Raw genomic sequence first — 16,386 nt, forward strand, 5'->3', positions numbered from 1 at the left:
TTTTCTAGTTTCCCCACATTTGCTTATAATTTGAGCATAAGGGAAACATTTTGGAGAGTAGTCTGATAAAATTTGATTGAGAGCAAGGGTGTTCAAGGCTTTACCATCATAGGCCTTGTCACCCCCAACAATTCCGTAGAAACAAATGCCCAGAACATTCGGGATAGAGGACTGCAGACGACCGCCTAACTTCATTGGGGAGAGAGAGTATAGACAGATAGGAGAAATGACCCAAGACCTGGGACCAAGGACCTTTCAGCATCAATGAGGGAAGAACTTGAGTGGGGGGGGCAAGAATGTGGTGCCTTGAAGTTAAGGGAGAACATGTGCCTCGAGGGGAAGGTACTTTAATACTGTTAACGCGGCCAATAGCGCAAATAAGATAAAGACTGAAAGTTGACCATTCGTTGGGTTTGGTCAATCACTGGTAAACTCCATGAGCTGAGCCTGAATAGGACAGAGTTCCCCAGAGCCCGAAAGGATCAGCGGGACGGACCGTTTTGGCCGCCCACTGTGGAAGTCCCGCTGCAAAGAACTACAGGAGACTGGACTCATTTCTGGAAGAGGAAGTTGAGTTTTGAGCATTTTTTTTTTTCTGTCGTTCCTAGCATTGAGCACAGTGGCACCGTGACATGAGAATGTGCGTTCAGTTAGGGTTCACCACCACAGTTACGTGGGTTCTGTTTGCTCCTGGAAGGATTTGTGTGTATTTCCATGGTCACGTTTGCTTCCTTTTGTTTAAAACATTTCATGAAAGAACAAAACAGTCCAAAGAGCAGGGTTTTGTAAAAGAAATCTACCTGTATTCGGTCAAGTATTTTAATATATCCTGCTTATTTTACTTTTAGTTAACTTTTTAATAGCATAAGATAATGGGTTCTTTGACATTTTCATGTATGTATCATGCTTTGTTCATACTTGTCCCCCCAACATAACACACTGGACTTCCTCCATCCTCTCACTGGTCCTTCTGTTTATGTCTTCTCTATGTTCTTCTGTTTGTGTTTATGCACATGTTGTTAAACCTTGGCTCGGCACATGGAGGAAAACTGACTCTGTCGTTCCTCTATTGTTCCTTCACTCACCTTTCCCTGCCTTCAGATCCTTGCCTCCTCCGTCCTCCAGAGTCTTTCTGTGTGTGAGAGGGGACGTGTGGTTTACATCTAAGTTGTGCATATGAGAGAAGATGTGCACCATTTACCTTTCTGGGTTTGGTGGCTTATTTCATTAATGCGTTCTTAATTAAATATTAAATATTTTAATATTTAACTTAGACCGAGTGTTAGGTTAAATGTATATGAACAGACTTTAACCCTTTTTCTGTTTCATTTAATTACTTATTATGTGTGTGGGGAGGTGCTGTTGTGTGCCATGGCATGTGTGGGGGCCTAAGGACAGCTTGTGGGAGTCATTTCTCCGCTTGCACCGTGTGCTTCCCTGGGATCAGAGTCAAGTCGTCAGGCTTGCTGACAAGCATCTTTACCTGCTGAGTTAATCGAGTCAGCCTAGGTTTTTGGTTGGGTTTCTTCTGTTGACTGGTTGGCTTTGCTAATTAATTGACATTTCAAATCTAAATGAAGTGATCCCTCTGGTACAGCTTAAGAATTCAGTCTGTCTGGGAGGAACCACTCCTAGATCCTTCCTGAGACCATGTGTGCTTGCCTACGCACAGCCAGTGCTAGTTTGTCTGCTAGGCTAAAATAAATAAAGCGGCGCTGCTGTTCTCTGGTGTCTTGTTCCTGGCTTCCCTTCACTACCATCCGTGAGAGCAATCCAGAGAACTCTTTCATGTCCGTGTAGAATTAGGTCCTTATATGGGAAACACTGGAGAGACTTCTCTCTACCAGAAAGCTTTCTTGGCCTCTTTACCAGGTGCTGGAAAATAGTGCCTTGTTTTTCAGAATTACCCAGTATCAAATACTACTTGAACTTTACGTAGTTAAGTCTCTTCACCTGTAACAGCGATCAGGTTTGTGATGAATACAACGGTCTTAGAAAGAAACTACTTTGTGAGAGACATCTGTATCTCTGTATTATATTATAATGCACGTAAAGGTTTGTCTCCTTTTTTCTCTTAGAATAATATTGAAGTGCCTCTTAGGTCTTTAGTCGGGAAGGAGCTCCTATTGCTCTTAACAAAGGTGATGTGCCAGTATAAAAGCTCAAGAAATCTTGTCCATGGATTTTGTCCCCCACATTAATTTGTTAACTTAATGAGGTACAGAAATGTTTAAATGTTTATATCTTAATTTCTAGAAGACTCATGTTTTTCCATTGTTAATTTCTTTCAGTGCTAAACCAAGTGACTTTGATTTTTTAAAAGTTATTGGAAAGGGCAGCTTTGGCAAGGTAAGGGATTTTATTTCTTCATGTTCCCATTCTATGATTAAGTACCTAATGAGTTTTTGATTTGCATGTGTGTCATTGGGGGGTTTTTTTGTTTGCAAGATACGGAGTTAATATTAATATCCCTTCTCTGCCAAGCCTTGACAGAATTCTTGAGACAAGGTGTGTGCTGAAGTTCTAAGATGAAGTTTGTTTGTCCAGTATATATTTGTTAAGAACTTTGTGTGTGTCAGATGCGTGTCTGAGTTCTTTTGAGAAAACTGACTTAGTGTGGCTGACAGCCTTTCGGGGTGAGTAGTCTGTGAAAAAATATGCTCACGTCAGTATAAATGACAAAGGGCGGTGTTGAAATGAAGAGGGAGGAGGGTGCATTAACAGAATCGCAAGCAGCTGGGTTGTCAAGAACCTTTCTGAAAATCTCCATTTTTACCCGAGGCTAGAAAGACGATGTGAGCATCTCCTTGAATCATCCAGGAAACCCTGTGTGAGACCCTGCTTGGTCTCAGCACTCAGACCCATCACAGTGTCCAGCCATGCTGAGAAGGGCAAGGTTGCCAGGAAAGGGGGCATAGGTGAATTTATTTGAATCACCAAATATATTCTTTTTTTTGCAATTTTAAAATTTGTAGTAAACATGAAGATGTAATTATTTAATTATATTGTCTTATAGTTGTAGCTTTTAGGATCTTCTGGTTTTCTGAGTTTGCTTGAGAGCAGAAACTGACTGTACTCTTCTTTGTGTTTGTTTATGTATAGTGATCGTGTGTTATATTCTGGGCATTGTGCTCCTATAAGCAGCAGAGAGTGAGAAGTGGGTGAAAACTCTCAGTAATTATAGTTTATCAGAATATTATAGATGATCTGCCATTAAAAGCACAAATGTTGACAAACATCAAGGAGTTAATGCCAGTCAACCTGGACAAGTCAACCACCCCCGCCTTCTCTCTCTCACTCACTCACTCACTCATTCACTCACTCACTCACACTCTCCCCCCTAAAAACAACAAACCATTAGCTGGATATGCTGGTGCATGCTTATAATCCCACCTAATTATTAGGGAGGCTGAGGTGGGATAGTTGTGAGTTCAAAGCCAGCCTGGACAACAGAGCATGATGTCATCTCTGAAACAGCGAAATAAAAATACTGGGATTTTTGTTGTTGTTTTTGGAACTCGGCTGATGCCTAGAATACACAGGAATTGGCTCTTGTGTATATTATAACGTAAGATTATAACGTAAGATCTTTTTCCGTGTGGGTATATATTGATAAACTGATATTACAGTTTAATGAAACCCTGAACCCAACAACACAGTGACCCCTCCAGCATCTGTCTTGCATTCCTATACAAATAAGTCTGGTTTTAGACGCTATGATTTGTAGTTCTGTCTCTAGACCCTGTTTTCTGTTCCACTGTCTGCTTATCTATCCTGGCACCCGCACACTGTAGCCTGATCGCCAGCACAAGGCTGTTCCTTCTTCAGGACGATGTTCTTAGCCTTTTCCATGTCTGAATAAATTTTAACATCATGTCTACTACTCCAAAGCATAGATGGAATTTAATTTGGAGTATATTAAAGCTGAGATGAATTTGGGGGGGAGAATTAATGTCTTTATGATAGTGTCATAGTCTATGGACATGGTATAACCTTTTCAATAAATAGACATTTAAAATCTTTTTCAACATTTTATAATGTCCTGAATACAATTTTACACCTGATTTATTTAAATTTGTTCTTTGATGTTTCTTTTTGAACTGTTGAGAACTTGTTAGTCATTGATGCTGGGTGTGTTTATGACCTGTGACACACTGAACAGGAACACATATGCACCAGGAAAGGCATATACATGCATGCTCTAAACATCATTATTCATAAGTAGTTTATCAAGAGTATATGCATTATAATAGAATGCTCTGTGTGATAGCATAGAGCATGAAATTAAGTCTATGTGCTATATATAAAAATATATAGAGAGTGAAAGAAATGAAAAAAAGACTTTATCTGTATAATTTTAATTGCATAATATTTAACAGTGGAACTTGCTAGCTATTGCAAGTTAGGACAGTGTGTCCTAACTTTGAGGAGCTGGGTGGAGTCATAACTGTGATGGGGCAAGAGGGGTTTCAGGAGATTCAACTTGCTTTATTTGACTTACGTAGTGTATGTAGGTCTGTTCACTTTATAAAATCTTACCAAGATTTGTGTATTAATATGTATAAGCTGTGTTTGATAATAGCTTCAGATTCTGTAAAGCAATATAAACACACATGTTTGAATAAATAAAAGCCTAACACACAAAAAGGAAACAAAGCAAGCGTGAATGCAGGGCCCTGGCCTGTTTGAAACATGGCAGAGTGTGAGAGTCAGCTGAACTTGGATGTGCCAGTCTAGTGGGTCTGTCAGCTCTTTCCGGGGTGTGGTGTCTGTTCACTTTCTGTCTGTTGGCAAATTTGCCAGTACACTAAAGGAAGAAAACATTGTTGGGAGATCAGAGTCTTCTGAGTGCTGGAGTCTTTGATGTATGCTCTAAGAATGCATTTGAGATGAGCCAGTCCATGTATCTGAGAAAGAAGGGTCAGGCAAGTGGGAGTTACAAAAAAAAGGGAAAACATAAAGGAAGAAAGAATGTTTCTCCACCCAGTGCTGTAGAGAATGTAAAAATGAGGAATAGCAGTTGGGCAGGGGACATTTCATTTTAAGGTGTTTTGACTCCATCTTTATGAATCCCAAACATTTTAAAAATCAGTCGACTTATTTTGGAGAGAACTTTCGGTAGCACGCTTCTCACACACCTTGTGTAATACGGTACGTATGTCACAACAGACCACTGTTGGTGCATCGTTCATTCAGAGTTTGTAGCTTTTACCTTCTCTTTTCCACCCAGCTACCACTTGACGCTTAGGCTTCATGTCTGCTTGGGTTCTTCTTGGCTGTCACAGTTTCTCGGCGTGCCTTGCTTTTGATGACCTTGACAGTTTTGAGGTCTAGTGACCTTGTGTGTTGTAGGAAGCCCCTCTGTTGTGCTGCTCCGATGTTTTTCTCATGTTTAGACTGAGATTGTATGTTTGGGCCAGAAGACAATGGAGGTTCTAGAACTGTCACTAAATTCATGTGCTAAGACATCTCAAAATGCCTTGGGATTTGTCATTTAGTAATTATACAGCTTGATTATAGTGATTTCAACTACCTTACGGTTATGTTCATGTATCACTTAATGGAAACGTATCTGAATAAAACATCCTAAGTGGATTTATCATTTGGAAGATGTCACAAAGTGTGCTCACACAAACTTAGATATTACAGCCTACTACAGATCTAGGCCATGCAATGTGTACCATTGTATGCATGTCAGTCACTAACCAAAACATTGTCATGTGTAGCATGACCTTGAATGTCTCCCTTTTCTGATACAATATCCTCTGTTTTCTAATGTGTACCCACAAGCCAGACCATTATAAAAACACAGTGGTCCGTGTTGCCTCTTCCTCTGACCCCTTGTGAATTCAGAGCCTGCAAGAAAAGCCTTCATAAAGTAGCTATGTGTTTTGTTCACTGAAAACACACACACACACACACACACACACACACACACACACACACACACACCGTAGCCATGAAGTTCATAGTTCCAGTATTTTCTCTTTGTCTGTGTATTCACTTGTGTGTATCGGCGTGTGTACATAGTGATCAGAAAGTAAATTGTCGGAATCTGTTCTTTCCAACCTCATGGAGAACAATTCCCTCTACCCACTGAGCCATCTCGGTAGCCCTGTTCAGTATTCTCTAAGCAAACTCTTCAAGGCTCAAGGCTGACACATACAGAAAGTCTTGATTGATGTATATTTGGTTGACTAGTAAAAAATCTCATTCCCAATTTATTATGTAACAAATAAATTATTTCTAGCTTTTTAAATAATCAAAACCCTTTTGTCTTATTAAAATGTCTTTAAAGAGTAGAATTACAGAAGTAAATTCAGCACTGTTCAGTCTTCAAAACAAAACATAGGTTCCTGGGGACTTGCTGTTTCGAAACTGTAGGAATCAGTGTGTGCTGACAGGAATACCTATAAAGACTTCACCTCTTCAATTGTTTGCAAATCTAACAGGTTCTCCTTGCAAAACGGAAACTGGATGGGAAATTTTATGCTGTCAAGGTGTTACAGAAAAAAATAGTTCTCAACAGAAAAGAGGTAAAATAAAGTAGCTCTTGTTTCTCCTGAGCCTGTTTTCTGGTATACAATACAAATTGGTATTTTGCTTTTTTTCCAGCAAAAACATATTATGGCTGAACGCAATGTGCTCTTGAAGAATGTAAAACATCCATTTCTGGTTGGATTGCACTATTCTTTCCAAACAACTGAAAAGCTTTATTTTGTTCTGGATTTTGTTAATGGAGGGGAGGTGAGTTATATAATTAGCTGTCTAATACAGACAATGGCTAGAGAAAAAACATAGCATGAAATCTGAAAGGTTCTTATGTAACCTTTGAGCTGACAGGGCTTTATCAACAGCTGTTTGTAACGTGGAAACAGTGTTCAACAGACCACATGCCATGCAGGACACAGAAGCTGCAGGCACCGTGTGGGTGTATCATCAAAGCTGGATCGCAAGAATGCAAGCTGCAGTGTTAGCATAAGACATGATGTGTAATCTAGATAAGGCTATTTCAACCGTTGCCTGTAAATGGTAGCTCAACACCTTATTTTCTAAAGTGATCAAACGGTTAGTGAAGTGACCTCCGCACAGTGAAGCCAGCGTGGAAATTGCTTCATGTTGTGTCATCTCATTATGTTAAAGATTCTGGCAAGATCTCTCTCAGAGAAGATATTATTGTTGTTCGAAACAGGGTTTCCCTGTGTAGTCCTGGCTGTCCTGGAACTCACTTGTAGATCATATTGGCCCAGAACTGAGAGAGATCCACCAGTCTCTTCCTCCCAAGTACTGGGATCAAAGGCATTCACCACCACTGCCCAGTGAGAAATGATTTTTTTTTTTTAAGAAGAGGATCATTTTAATCACAGAGTCCTCTCGTAAGACCTCCTATCTTTACAGAGGAATCATTTATCCCTCCATCTCAGCAAAGAGAAAAAAGACTTTCCAAAATGTCACTGTGCTTCAGTTAACAACAGAATAAAGGTAACATAAAAAGAAATAAAAAATGAGGCACAGTCAAAAAGGAAAGTGAAGTTCAGAGAAGGTAACTTGGTCTGTTTTACCATGTCCCACTTCAGACTGAAGGCAGGAGTCTCAGCCACAAGTCTTCCCTGCCTCCCTGTCTCTGAAATGTTGAGGGGAGCCATCTAAGCGGATGAGGGACCACGTTCCTCCTTGATCTGTGCTTGCTTCACAGTGATTTAGGACTTCACTTTGGGCCCTTTTTGCACAGTGGGTGTTGATACCTGAGCGGTGCAGGTGAAGGAGGCAGGCTTGTCATCTCAGGATGAGCTTTGCTGGGATAGCAGGAGGCGGGGTGTGTGTGTGTGTGTGTGTGTGTGTGTGTGTGAAGTACTGTAGAAGAGACTGGCGGGTGGTAAATGAGGCTGGCAGTGGGTAGGCTGGAAGTAAAGACCAGGGACAAGGGGCGAGGCAGACTGTGGTTTCATCGTGTGTTCGCTGTTGTTGGGAGACAAGGCCCTGCTATGTATATAGACTTGCCACTCCCTATGGAACCCTGCTAGCCTTAAGCTTATGGCAGTCTCTCTGCCTCAGCCTCCTGAGTGCTGGGCTTACAGGCGTCGTGTGCTGCCAGACCTGGCTCTGCTTGTTTGTTTCTCTCTAGGTAGCCTAGGCAGTAGGCCTCCACCTCAGCCCTCCCTCTCTCCTCAGCCTCCCGCTGCTGACGATAGGCATGTACCACTGTGACCAACTCTCCTGCTGTTCTTGCCATCTTTGCCTCCTGATACTCGTCCTTAACTATCTTGACATGAGATATGGAGTCTTTGTGTACTACTTAATCTCTTCATTAGAGCCAAGTGAAATATCAGAAAATAAGTTATGGGATGCTGGGCAGATCAGCCTTTCTGAACTAGTTTCCTCATTGATTTCCTGCCTCGAGACTATTAAGAAGATTAAATAATACAAGTATATGAAGACCTCAGCATAGAGCTTTTGATTTACTAAGTCGTCCGGAGGCCTAGTATGCTAATTACACGGCCACATCAAAGTTGTAGGTTTCCCTTAGTAATCTTTTCTGAAGTGTTTGTCTGGAATGGTGCAGACTGTGCCCTTGAGGTCTGAGAGGAGCAACAAGGACTGTCAGAGGTGCCCTCTGAAGACAGTTAAAGCAGTAGCTGCATGAGAGGTGAGGGGCAGGAGAGGAGAGATCGGACAGGGCAGCCGTCGTGTGCCCCCACCATGCTCAGACCATCAGAAGCAGTGTTTCGTGTGCTGTTGTGTATGGCTGATGCTAATGGCTCCCTCGCTCTTGCAGCTGTTTTTCCACTTACAAAGAGAACGGTCTTTTCCTGAACACAGAGCGCGGTTCTACGCTGCTGAAATCGCCAGTGCCTTGGGTTACCTGCACTCCATCAAAATAGTGTACAGGTGAGTCGTGTGTTCCGGCCACGTGGAAAATACCTCTCAAATGCTTCATTCCAGGCAGTGCTCAGATTTTTCTTTTCTTTTACTTTGATGTAGAGACTTGAAGCCGGAAAATATTCTTTTGGATTCCATGGTGAGTGTTGTCTTCTCAAACATCGTGTGGTGGTCCATTGTTGTTGTGGTTATACATAGTAGGAAGAATGTCTTAGGGGTTCCCCACTGCATCTGAGTTTCTAGCGTTCCTCAAGTGACACTAGGCTTTGGGGAGTCCTGCCCGTATTTTTAGGGGGACAAGGTTGAAAGAAGAGAGCCCACAAAGATAAAGGACTGGCATGGGGGGGCCCTTGTGATGGGGTAGTTCTGTGTCCTGACCGTGGTGAGAGCTGCTGCAGCACACATACATATGCACACACGCGCGCGCGCACACACACACACACACACACACACTCACAGGATTGTGCATATTCAAAATAGTGACACCAGATAAGGTCAGTATTGTAATTAGCAATTTTGTACAAATGATAGTTTCTTGCTTGACCTAAAACAAAATGTCAGCATTTATGTATGCTGGATGAGGTTACACTCTTCTGGTTTTGCAATTGTGTTTGTTTTTATAGTCATTTTAAAATAAAAAAGAAGGCTTCAACATTATGAATTCAGGTCCAGGGATATAACTCAGTGGATAGAGTGATTGCCTAGCGTGCAGGAAATCCTGGACTCACCTTACTGGGAAAAAGAATGGCACAGTTGCGCATGCCTGTAATCCCAGTACTTGAGGTTGCGGCAGAAGGGTCTGTTCATGATATCCTCCACTGGATAATAAACTTAGGGCAGCCTGGGCTATGAGACTCTGGTTCCAGAAACTAAAAAGAATGGGCTGGCAGGGTTACACAGTGGGTGAAGGACACTTGCCACAACCCAAGCTCAGTCTCTAGGACCAGTGGTGAAAAGAGAGAACCAGCTCTCGAGAGTTGTCCCCAACTAGCACATCATGCGCTTCTCTTTCCCCATCTCTCTTTTGTGCGTGCACACGTGTGCACACACACAGACATATGCACACACTTCTCTCTCTCTCTCTCTCTCTCTCTCTCTCTCCCTCTCTTTCTCCTTTGTGCTCTCTTTCACATGCACACATAATAAATAAATATGTTTTTTGTTTTGTTTTATTTTTTAGTTAAGGAGCTAGAAGGATAGCTCAGTGGTTAGGAGCACCTGCTAGTCTTACAGAGGACCCAGGTGTGGTTCCTGGTACCCATGTTGAGTGGCTCACAACCGCCTGCATCTCTAGTTACAGAGGATCTGATGCCTTCTAGTAGTCTCATGTGGTTACATAGACCCAGGCACGCATGTGTACATATAAAATAAAAAGTTGTTATATTTAAAGCTTGCTAACTCATGTCTATGCATGGCTTTATCCCACTGCCCTGTGTTTGTCAGGGACATGTTGTCTTAACAGATTTCGGGCTTTGCAAAGAAGGAATTGCTATTTCTGATACCACCACCACCTTTTGTGGGACACCAGAGGTAAGAAATGTGTCTGATCGTTGATAGAATTTATAAGATATAAATGTGAGTCCCACACTATATATTCAGAAGAGGTGAAATAAGCTTCCTAGAGCTTCCAGCTTCCTGGAGGTGTGAAGTGTACAGTGGGCCTCTTCCATTATGGATTTGAAATGCCACAAGACCCTTTTGAATGATCTAACAAACATAACATGCTTATTTTTTTAGTATTAAAAATATTCCTTGGATGTCACTAAGCATTTAATTATATTTCTAATCTTTCTAGAAAGAATTTAAATCAGTAAAAATGCCCTAAAATTTACTGTGGGGGTAGATGCACGGCACTGTGACCATGCTGACATCATTGAGCTGACCGCTTTAGAGAGTATTGGGCAGTGTGTCACTATCTTATCACAGCTGTGTTAAAGGAACTGTGTCAGGGCTGGAGACACGGCTCAGCAGTCACAAGCACTTGCTGCTCTTGTGCAGGCTTGGGGTTCACACCCAGTACACACGGTGTGGTTCCCAGCTATCCATAACTTCAGTTCCAGAGGATCCCACACCCTCTTCTGGCTTCTGAGGGCAGTGCATGCACGTGGTGTACATACATATATGCCAGCAAAAATGTACACACTTAAAAATTAATTAAATCTAAAAATACTTTGTAAATGATCTTAGCAGATATGGAAAACATTTTATAACTCTGTAGTTATAAATGTTATAATTGGTCTCAGTTCATTTTTAATAGGTGGTTGGAATATCTTGTAAAAAGTCATTTTCTTAACAAGAAAACAAATCAGTAGCTATGAAAGAAACTCACAAATGTGTATTTACCAGGGTTTGTGTCATTCTCCTGTTTCCCAGGGAGGATGTGTTTTTTATTTTTAATCATAACCCTTGCAGTTTGATTTAAATCTTTTCTGTATACACGTGTGGAAATGTCATAATCTTCATTAATATGTGTGCTTAATGTTTGTGAATTCATGATGAGATTTTTCTTTACAAATTAAAATAATTTAAGCTTTCTAAATTTGCTTGCAAATTGGCTACTGCAATTTTTAATAGCAATTATCACTGAGCTCAAGGATTCAAGGCCAACTTGAGTAATGTATTGAGACTGTAAGAGCAGATGAACTCTGTAAGTGGAAACATTTTAAATAATAATTGTATGGTGTTTGTTTGGGTTTTTTGTTGTTTTTGTTTGTTTGTTTGTTGGTTTTTGAGACAGGGTCTTATTTAGCCCAGGGGAAGACTTTCTCCCAACACACACTCAGCATTGTGGTCCTCTTTTCTCGATGGCCCTAATCTCTGGATACAGTGCTGTGTTCTTGTATTTGGAAGTGTTCTGGTTGACGTCACCAGAAAAGCTACTGTGACAGAGTGAGGATGTACAACTCATTGAAAATCTAGATAACGTGCTTTTAGTATGAGTACTAACTAGCACCCAGAATGTGTTGACTTTGTCTTCCGCTCTCTTCTTTTTCTGTAGTACCTTGCTCCTGAGGTGATCAGAAAACAGCCCTATGACAACACTGTGGATTGGTGGTGCCTGGGTGCTGTTCTCTATGAGATGCTGTATGGGCTGGTATGTATTTCCACTGCACTACCGATAATGTAGTAATAAGTAATCGCATTTGATAATTTCAAATGTCCGTAGATGAAATGGTACCAACAAAGCAGTACTGGCCTTATCAAATGAGTTCAAAAGCATATTAGGAATATGCACATGAAGAAAAACTTTATTAGTTTTGGGGGAAGGGATTTCAAGTCTTGGTTTCTCTGTGTAACAGCCTTGGCTGTCTTGGAACTCACCTTGTAGAGATCTGCTTGCCACTGTCTCCCAAGTGCTGGGATTAAAGGCGTGCGCCACCAGGCCCAGCACCGATCTGCCGTGTCTGTGCTACTTTAGTTGTTTTCCTTCCTCTGGCTGTTTTAGAAACAGACACGCAGTCTTGACGTGGAATTTGCTTGTCTTCTTTGTTTACACCAAGCATCACCTGCCTAACTTCAAAACAATGGGAATAAAGTTTTCAATTATTAGCATATTACTATTGTTTTAAAAAGAGAGTGCCTTTGGGGTTTGACCTTTCATTCTGTCTTTATGGGATTAAATTTCTGCATGCATTTTCAGCTTGTATATCACCGGATACCACCCATTTCCCTTCTCTAAAAACATCATGGCTTAAAAGATTCACTGAAAGAAAATTATGTTTACTGTGCAATTGAATTCCATAGTTTTCAGGAAGACACCTAAGACTATCCAGAGCCTTAAATGGATGTTTTATTACTATACTTGGAGGTCACTCCAACTAGAGCAACCTGTTCAGGCTTCTTAGTTCATGTATCTTCATATTTATACCAGTATTCTAATTTTCCTTATGTGTTTGCATGTGTGCGTGGAGAGAGAGAGATGCCAGACAGTACTGGGGTCACAGGCATTCCTGGCATTTTATGTGGGTACTGAAGATCTGAACTCAGGTTCTCATGTTTGTACAACAAGCACTTTAGTGACTAAGCCATCTCCCCTAGCCCCTAGGTTTTATTTTTCTTTGGCCCCCTTGAAGTTATTGGGGTTGCTTTCTAAATACTTTCTGTGGTCCTCTGAGTATACAGCAGCTTCATGCAGTGACCTCTGAGGTAGCAGCCAGTGCTGGTGCTAAGTGCACCATCATTGGTTAAGGGGGGCAGAGGGGGAGAGAGAGAGAGAGAGAGAGAGAGAGAGAGAGAGAGAGACTGACTCACTCCTGCAAGCATGGAGCTCAGTGAAGTTCAGCATATTCTAGATTCCAAAGAAGAGTAGACTCAGGCAGCTGTCCTTCCCTTGACTGTGGATGCCTTGTTAAAAGCTACTTTTTAAGCAATGCTGGTGACAATGGATTTCAGATAACCACTTAATACCTTAACTTTATTTAGGCACTAATTGTCATCTAGATATTTCAGAATCCTTTGTATTTCTTTGAAGGACTTAGAAGTATAAAATAAGGTTATACTTTAAAAGGTAAAATTTTCGTCTTTCTTACAAAAAAAAAGAAAACTGACAAGGCTATAAAACTCCCTGAACTTTAAATATTATTTTTATTTCAAAACTTTTAGCTAGATAATTAGCTGTAAGGCGTTCCCCCCCCCATACTGTAATCATCACACCGTCTTCAGGTCTCTACTTCTTTGATGATTTTATTCTCAAATCTTAAATCATTTAACATTTGATCAGTCTGGAATGCATATTTCCAGTGACTCTGACTTCGCCCCTATGTGTCTTAGTCACGGTTCCATTGCTGTGGAGACACCGTGACCAAGGCAACTCTTCTAACTGGGACTTGCTGACGGTTTCAGAGGCTTAGTCCGTTATCGCCATGGTGAGGAATATGGCACTGGAGCTGTAGCTGAGAGCTGCATCCTAGTCCACGGGCCAGGAGACACTGGGTCTGGCATGGGCTTTCGAAACCTCAAAGCCCACCCCTAGGGGCTGGAGAGATGGCTCAGAGGTTAAGAGCATTGCCTGCTCTTCCAAAGGTGCTGAGTTCAATTCCCAGCAACCACATGGTGACTCACAACCATCTGTAATGGGGTCTGGTGCCCTCTTCTGGCCTGCAGGCATACACACTGACAGAATATTGTATCCATAATAAATAAATAAATTTTTTTTTTTAAAAAGAAGAAAGCCCACCCCTAGTGACACACTTCCTCCAACAAGGCCACCCCTCCTGATCCTTCTAATCCTTTGTAGATAGCTTCGCTCTGTGGTGACTAAGCCAAATATATGAACCTACGGGGTGATTCTTACTCAAACCACTGCGTTCTGATATGGCCTGTCATCGTTTTCTGTGAAACCTAGTGTTACAAGTATGGGATTTAAAACAGTCCACACACAGCTACTGGACGGCCTGACCCTATCTCATCCCACAAGCATGTGTTAAGCATGACAGTGCACCAAGCGTTAGAATCTCTGCCACAGACTCTCTACCGATGTCTGCATTCCCCAGGAAGGCCACGAGTTTCTGCAATTGTCATACCCATCTTCTCTCTAAAGATCAAAGCCAAGCACAACACCTTGGTCCTGGCTGGCCTGGAATTCACCCTGTAACCTTGCTGGAATCCACAGAGGCCCACCTGCCTCTGACTTCGAGGCGCTCGGTTACAGGAGTAGACCACCTCAGTGAGCAGCCCAATGCTGTCAACCATTTGCACATGAGGCACTAACCTCTGATGTTTTGGGTTTTCCTCCAGCCTCCTTTTTACTGCCGAGATGTTGCTGAAATGTATGATAATATTCTTCATAAGCCCCTGAATTTGAGGCCAGGAGTGAGCCTCACGGCGTGGTCCATTCTGGAAGAACTCCTAGAAAAAAACAGGCAGAATCGACTTGGTGCCAAAGAAGACTTCGTATGTATCCTATTTCTGAGTACTTATTTAAACTTATTTAAATAAGTTGAACTTATTTAAAATTTGGAGATAAATCCTTCTTTTATTTGTTGTTAATGAACTAGTTGTTATTACAGAGTTGAAGGGGAGGGGCATTCTTGCCCCCAGTTTCTAGTTGTGTTTTTGTACTTCAATTTAGTTCTGTTTTCATTCGATCTTGGTGACCGTTTGCTGGATACCCCGTGTCCAGCTTTTACACTCTGTTGCTTCTTGGTTTTCATTTGTGACAGTTTCTTCTCCATCTTCCTTTTATGAAGTGTCCTATAGTATTTTTTTTTAAGAAGTTTTACTACTTAGCTCAGAATCCAATGTCCCTGCCTCAGGCTCCAGAGTGGTAGCGTTGGAAACTAACGTCATGCCCGGAAGTTGTATTTTTTGTACTTTGTTATTGCTGTTTGTTTTGTTTTGAGGCAAAGTCTGTGTTGTGCAGCAAACAAACTAGCAGCAACCCACCAGCCTCTGCCACCCATATAATGCTGGGATTATAGGAATATGCCACCACACCCAGCCTTAGAAATTTAAATTTTTATTGATGCATAATACAAACATTTCCCTGAACTTATAACAGAAATTATTCAACTCATAAGCTTTTGTTGGGGTTTAAGGCTATGTAAATGTTTAAAACATTTTCTTTGTATATTTTTGGTTGTAAGCCTAGCCTTTAACAGCTGAGCCATCTCTCCAGCCCAGAAAGCATTTTCTTTATTAAGAACATTTTAAGGGGCTAGAGCAGTAACTTAGTCGTTAAGAGAGCTGGTTGACTCTCCAGAAGAACTTGGTTTGATCCCCAGCACCCACATGACAGGTCATAACCATCTGTACCTCCAGCTCTGGCTTCTAAGAGTACTGCATGCATGCGGTGCACAGACATAGATGCAGGCCAAACACCCATAAGTGCAAAATAATAAAATAATAATAAATTTTTAAGAGTTGCTTTTGTAACAAGGTCTTACTATATGTGTATGACCTTAGCTGGACTTGAACTCCCTAAGATCTTCTTGCTTCTACTTCCCAGTATTAGTATTAAATGCATGTGTCACCATTCACACCCAGCTTTAAAAGGATTTTGTTTTGTTTTATGTTTTGTTTTTTGAGACAGGGTTTCTCTGTAGCTTTTGAACCTGTCCTGGAACTAGCTCTTGCAGACCAGGCTGGCATCGAACCCACAGAGATCTACCTGCCTCTGCCTCCCAAGTGCTGAGATTAAAGTCGCGCTCCACCACTGCCTGGCTAAAAGGATTTCTTTAAAGTACCACTTTCTGGACTGGAGAGATGGCTCAGAGGTTAAGAGCACTGGCTGCTCTTCCAGAGGTCCTGAGTTCAATTCCCAGCAACCACATGGTGGCTCACAGCCATCTGTAATAAGATCTGGCGCCCTCCTCTGGCACATGGGCATACATGGAGGCAGAATGTTGTATACATAATAAGTAAATCTTAAAAAAACAATAAAGCATCACTTTCCTGTATAAGGCAGGCCTTTTGCTTTAAAATAACTTTGTTTCTTTGCTTTCTTTCTTTTCTTTTCCTTCCTTCCTTCCTTCCTTCCTTCCTTCCTTCCTTTCTTTCTTTCTTTCT

General features: G+C 41.5%; 1 protein-coding gene across 5 annotated transcripts in view; it reads left to right on the top strand.

Annotated features, from left to right (window-relative positions):
* Window positions 1-16,386, top strand: part of Sgk3 (serum/glucocorticoid regulated kinase family member 3) — a 114,616-nt gene that overhangs the window by 86,431 nt on the left and 11,799 nt on the right. For 4 of the 5 annotated variants that reach the window (XM_085677306.2, XM_048420016.3, XM_048420015.3 and 1 more), the window contains exons 8-15: window positions 2,292-2,349; window positions 6,453-6,536; window positions 6,616-6,747; window positions 8,777-8,889; window positions 8,983-9,019; window positions 10,324-10,410; window positions 11,879-11,974; window positions 14,617-14,772. In XM_085677306.2, coding sequence (XP_085533432.1) covers window positions 2,292-2,349; window positions 6,453-6,536; window positions 6,616-6,747; window positions 8,777-8,889; window positions 8,983-9,019; window positions 10,324-10,410; window positions 11,879-11,974; window positions 14,617-14,772 — 763 coding nt within the window. The remainder of the gene's footprint in view (window positions 1-2,291; window positions 2,350-6,452; window positions 6,537-6,615; window positions 6,748-8,776; window positions 8,890-8,982; window positions 9,020-10,323; window positions 10,411-11,878; window positions 11,975-14,616; window positions 14,773-16,386) is intronic. The other variant, XM_085677307.2, reaches the window with a different exon arrangement.

The sequence above is a fragment of the Myodes glareolus genome, chromosome 16 (genome assembly GCF_982192425.1).
Source record: "Myodes glareolus chromosome 16, mMyoGla1.1, whole genome shotgun sequence".
Taxonomy (NCBI): Eukaryota; Metazoa; Chordata; class Mammalia; order Rodentia; family Cricetidae; genus Myodes; species Myodes glareolus.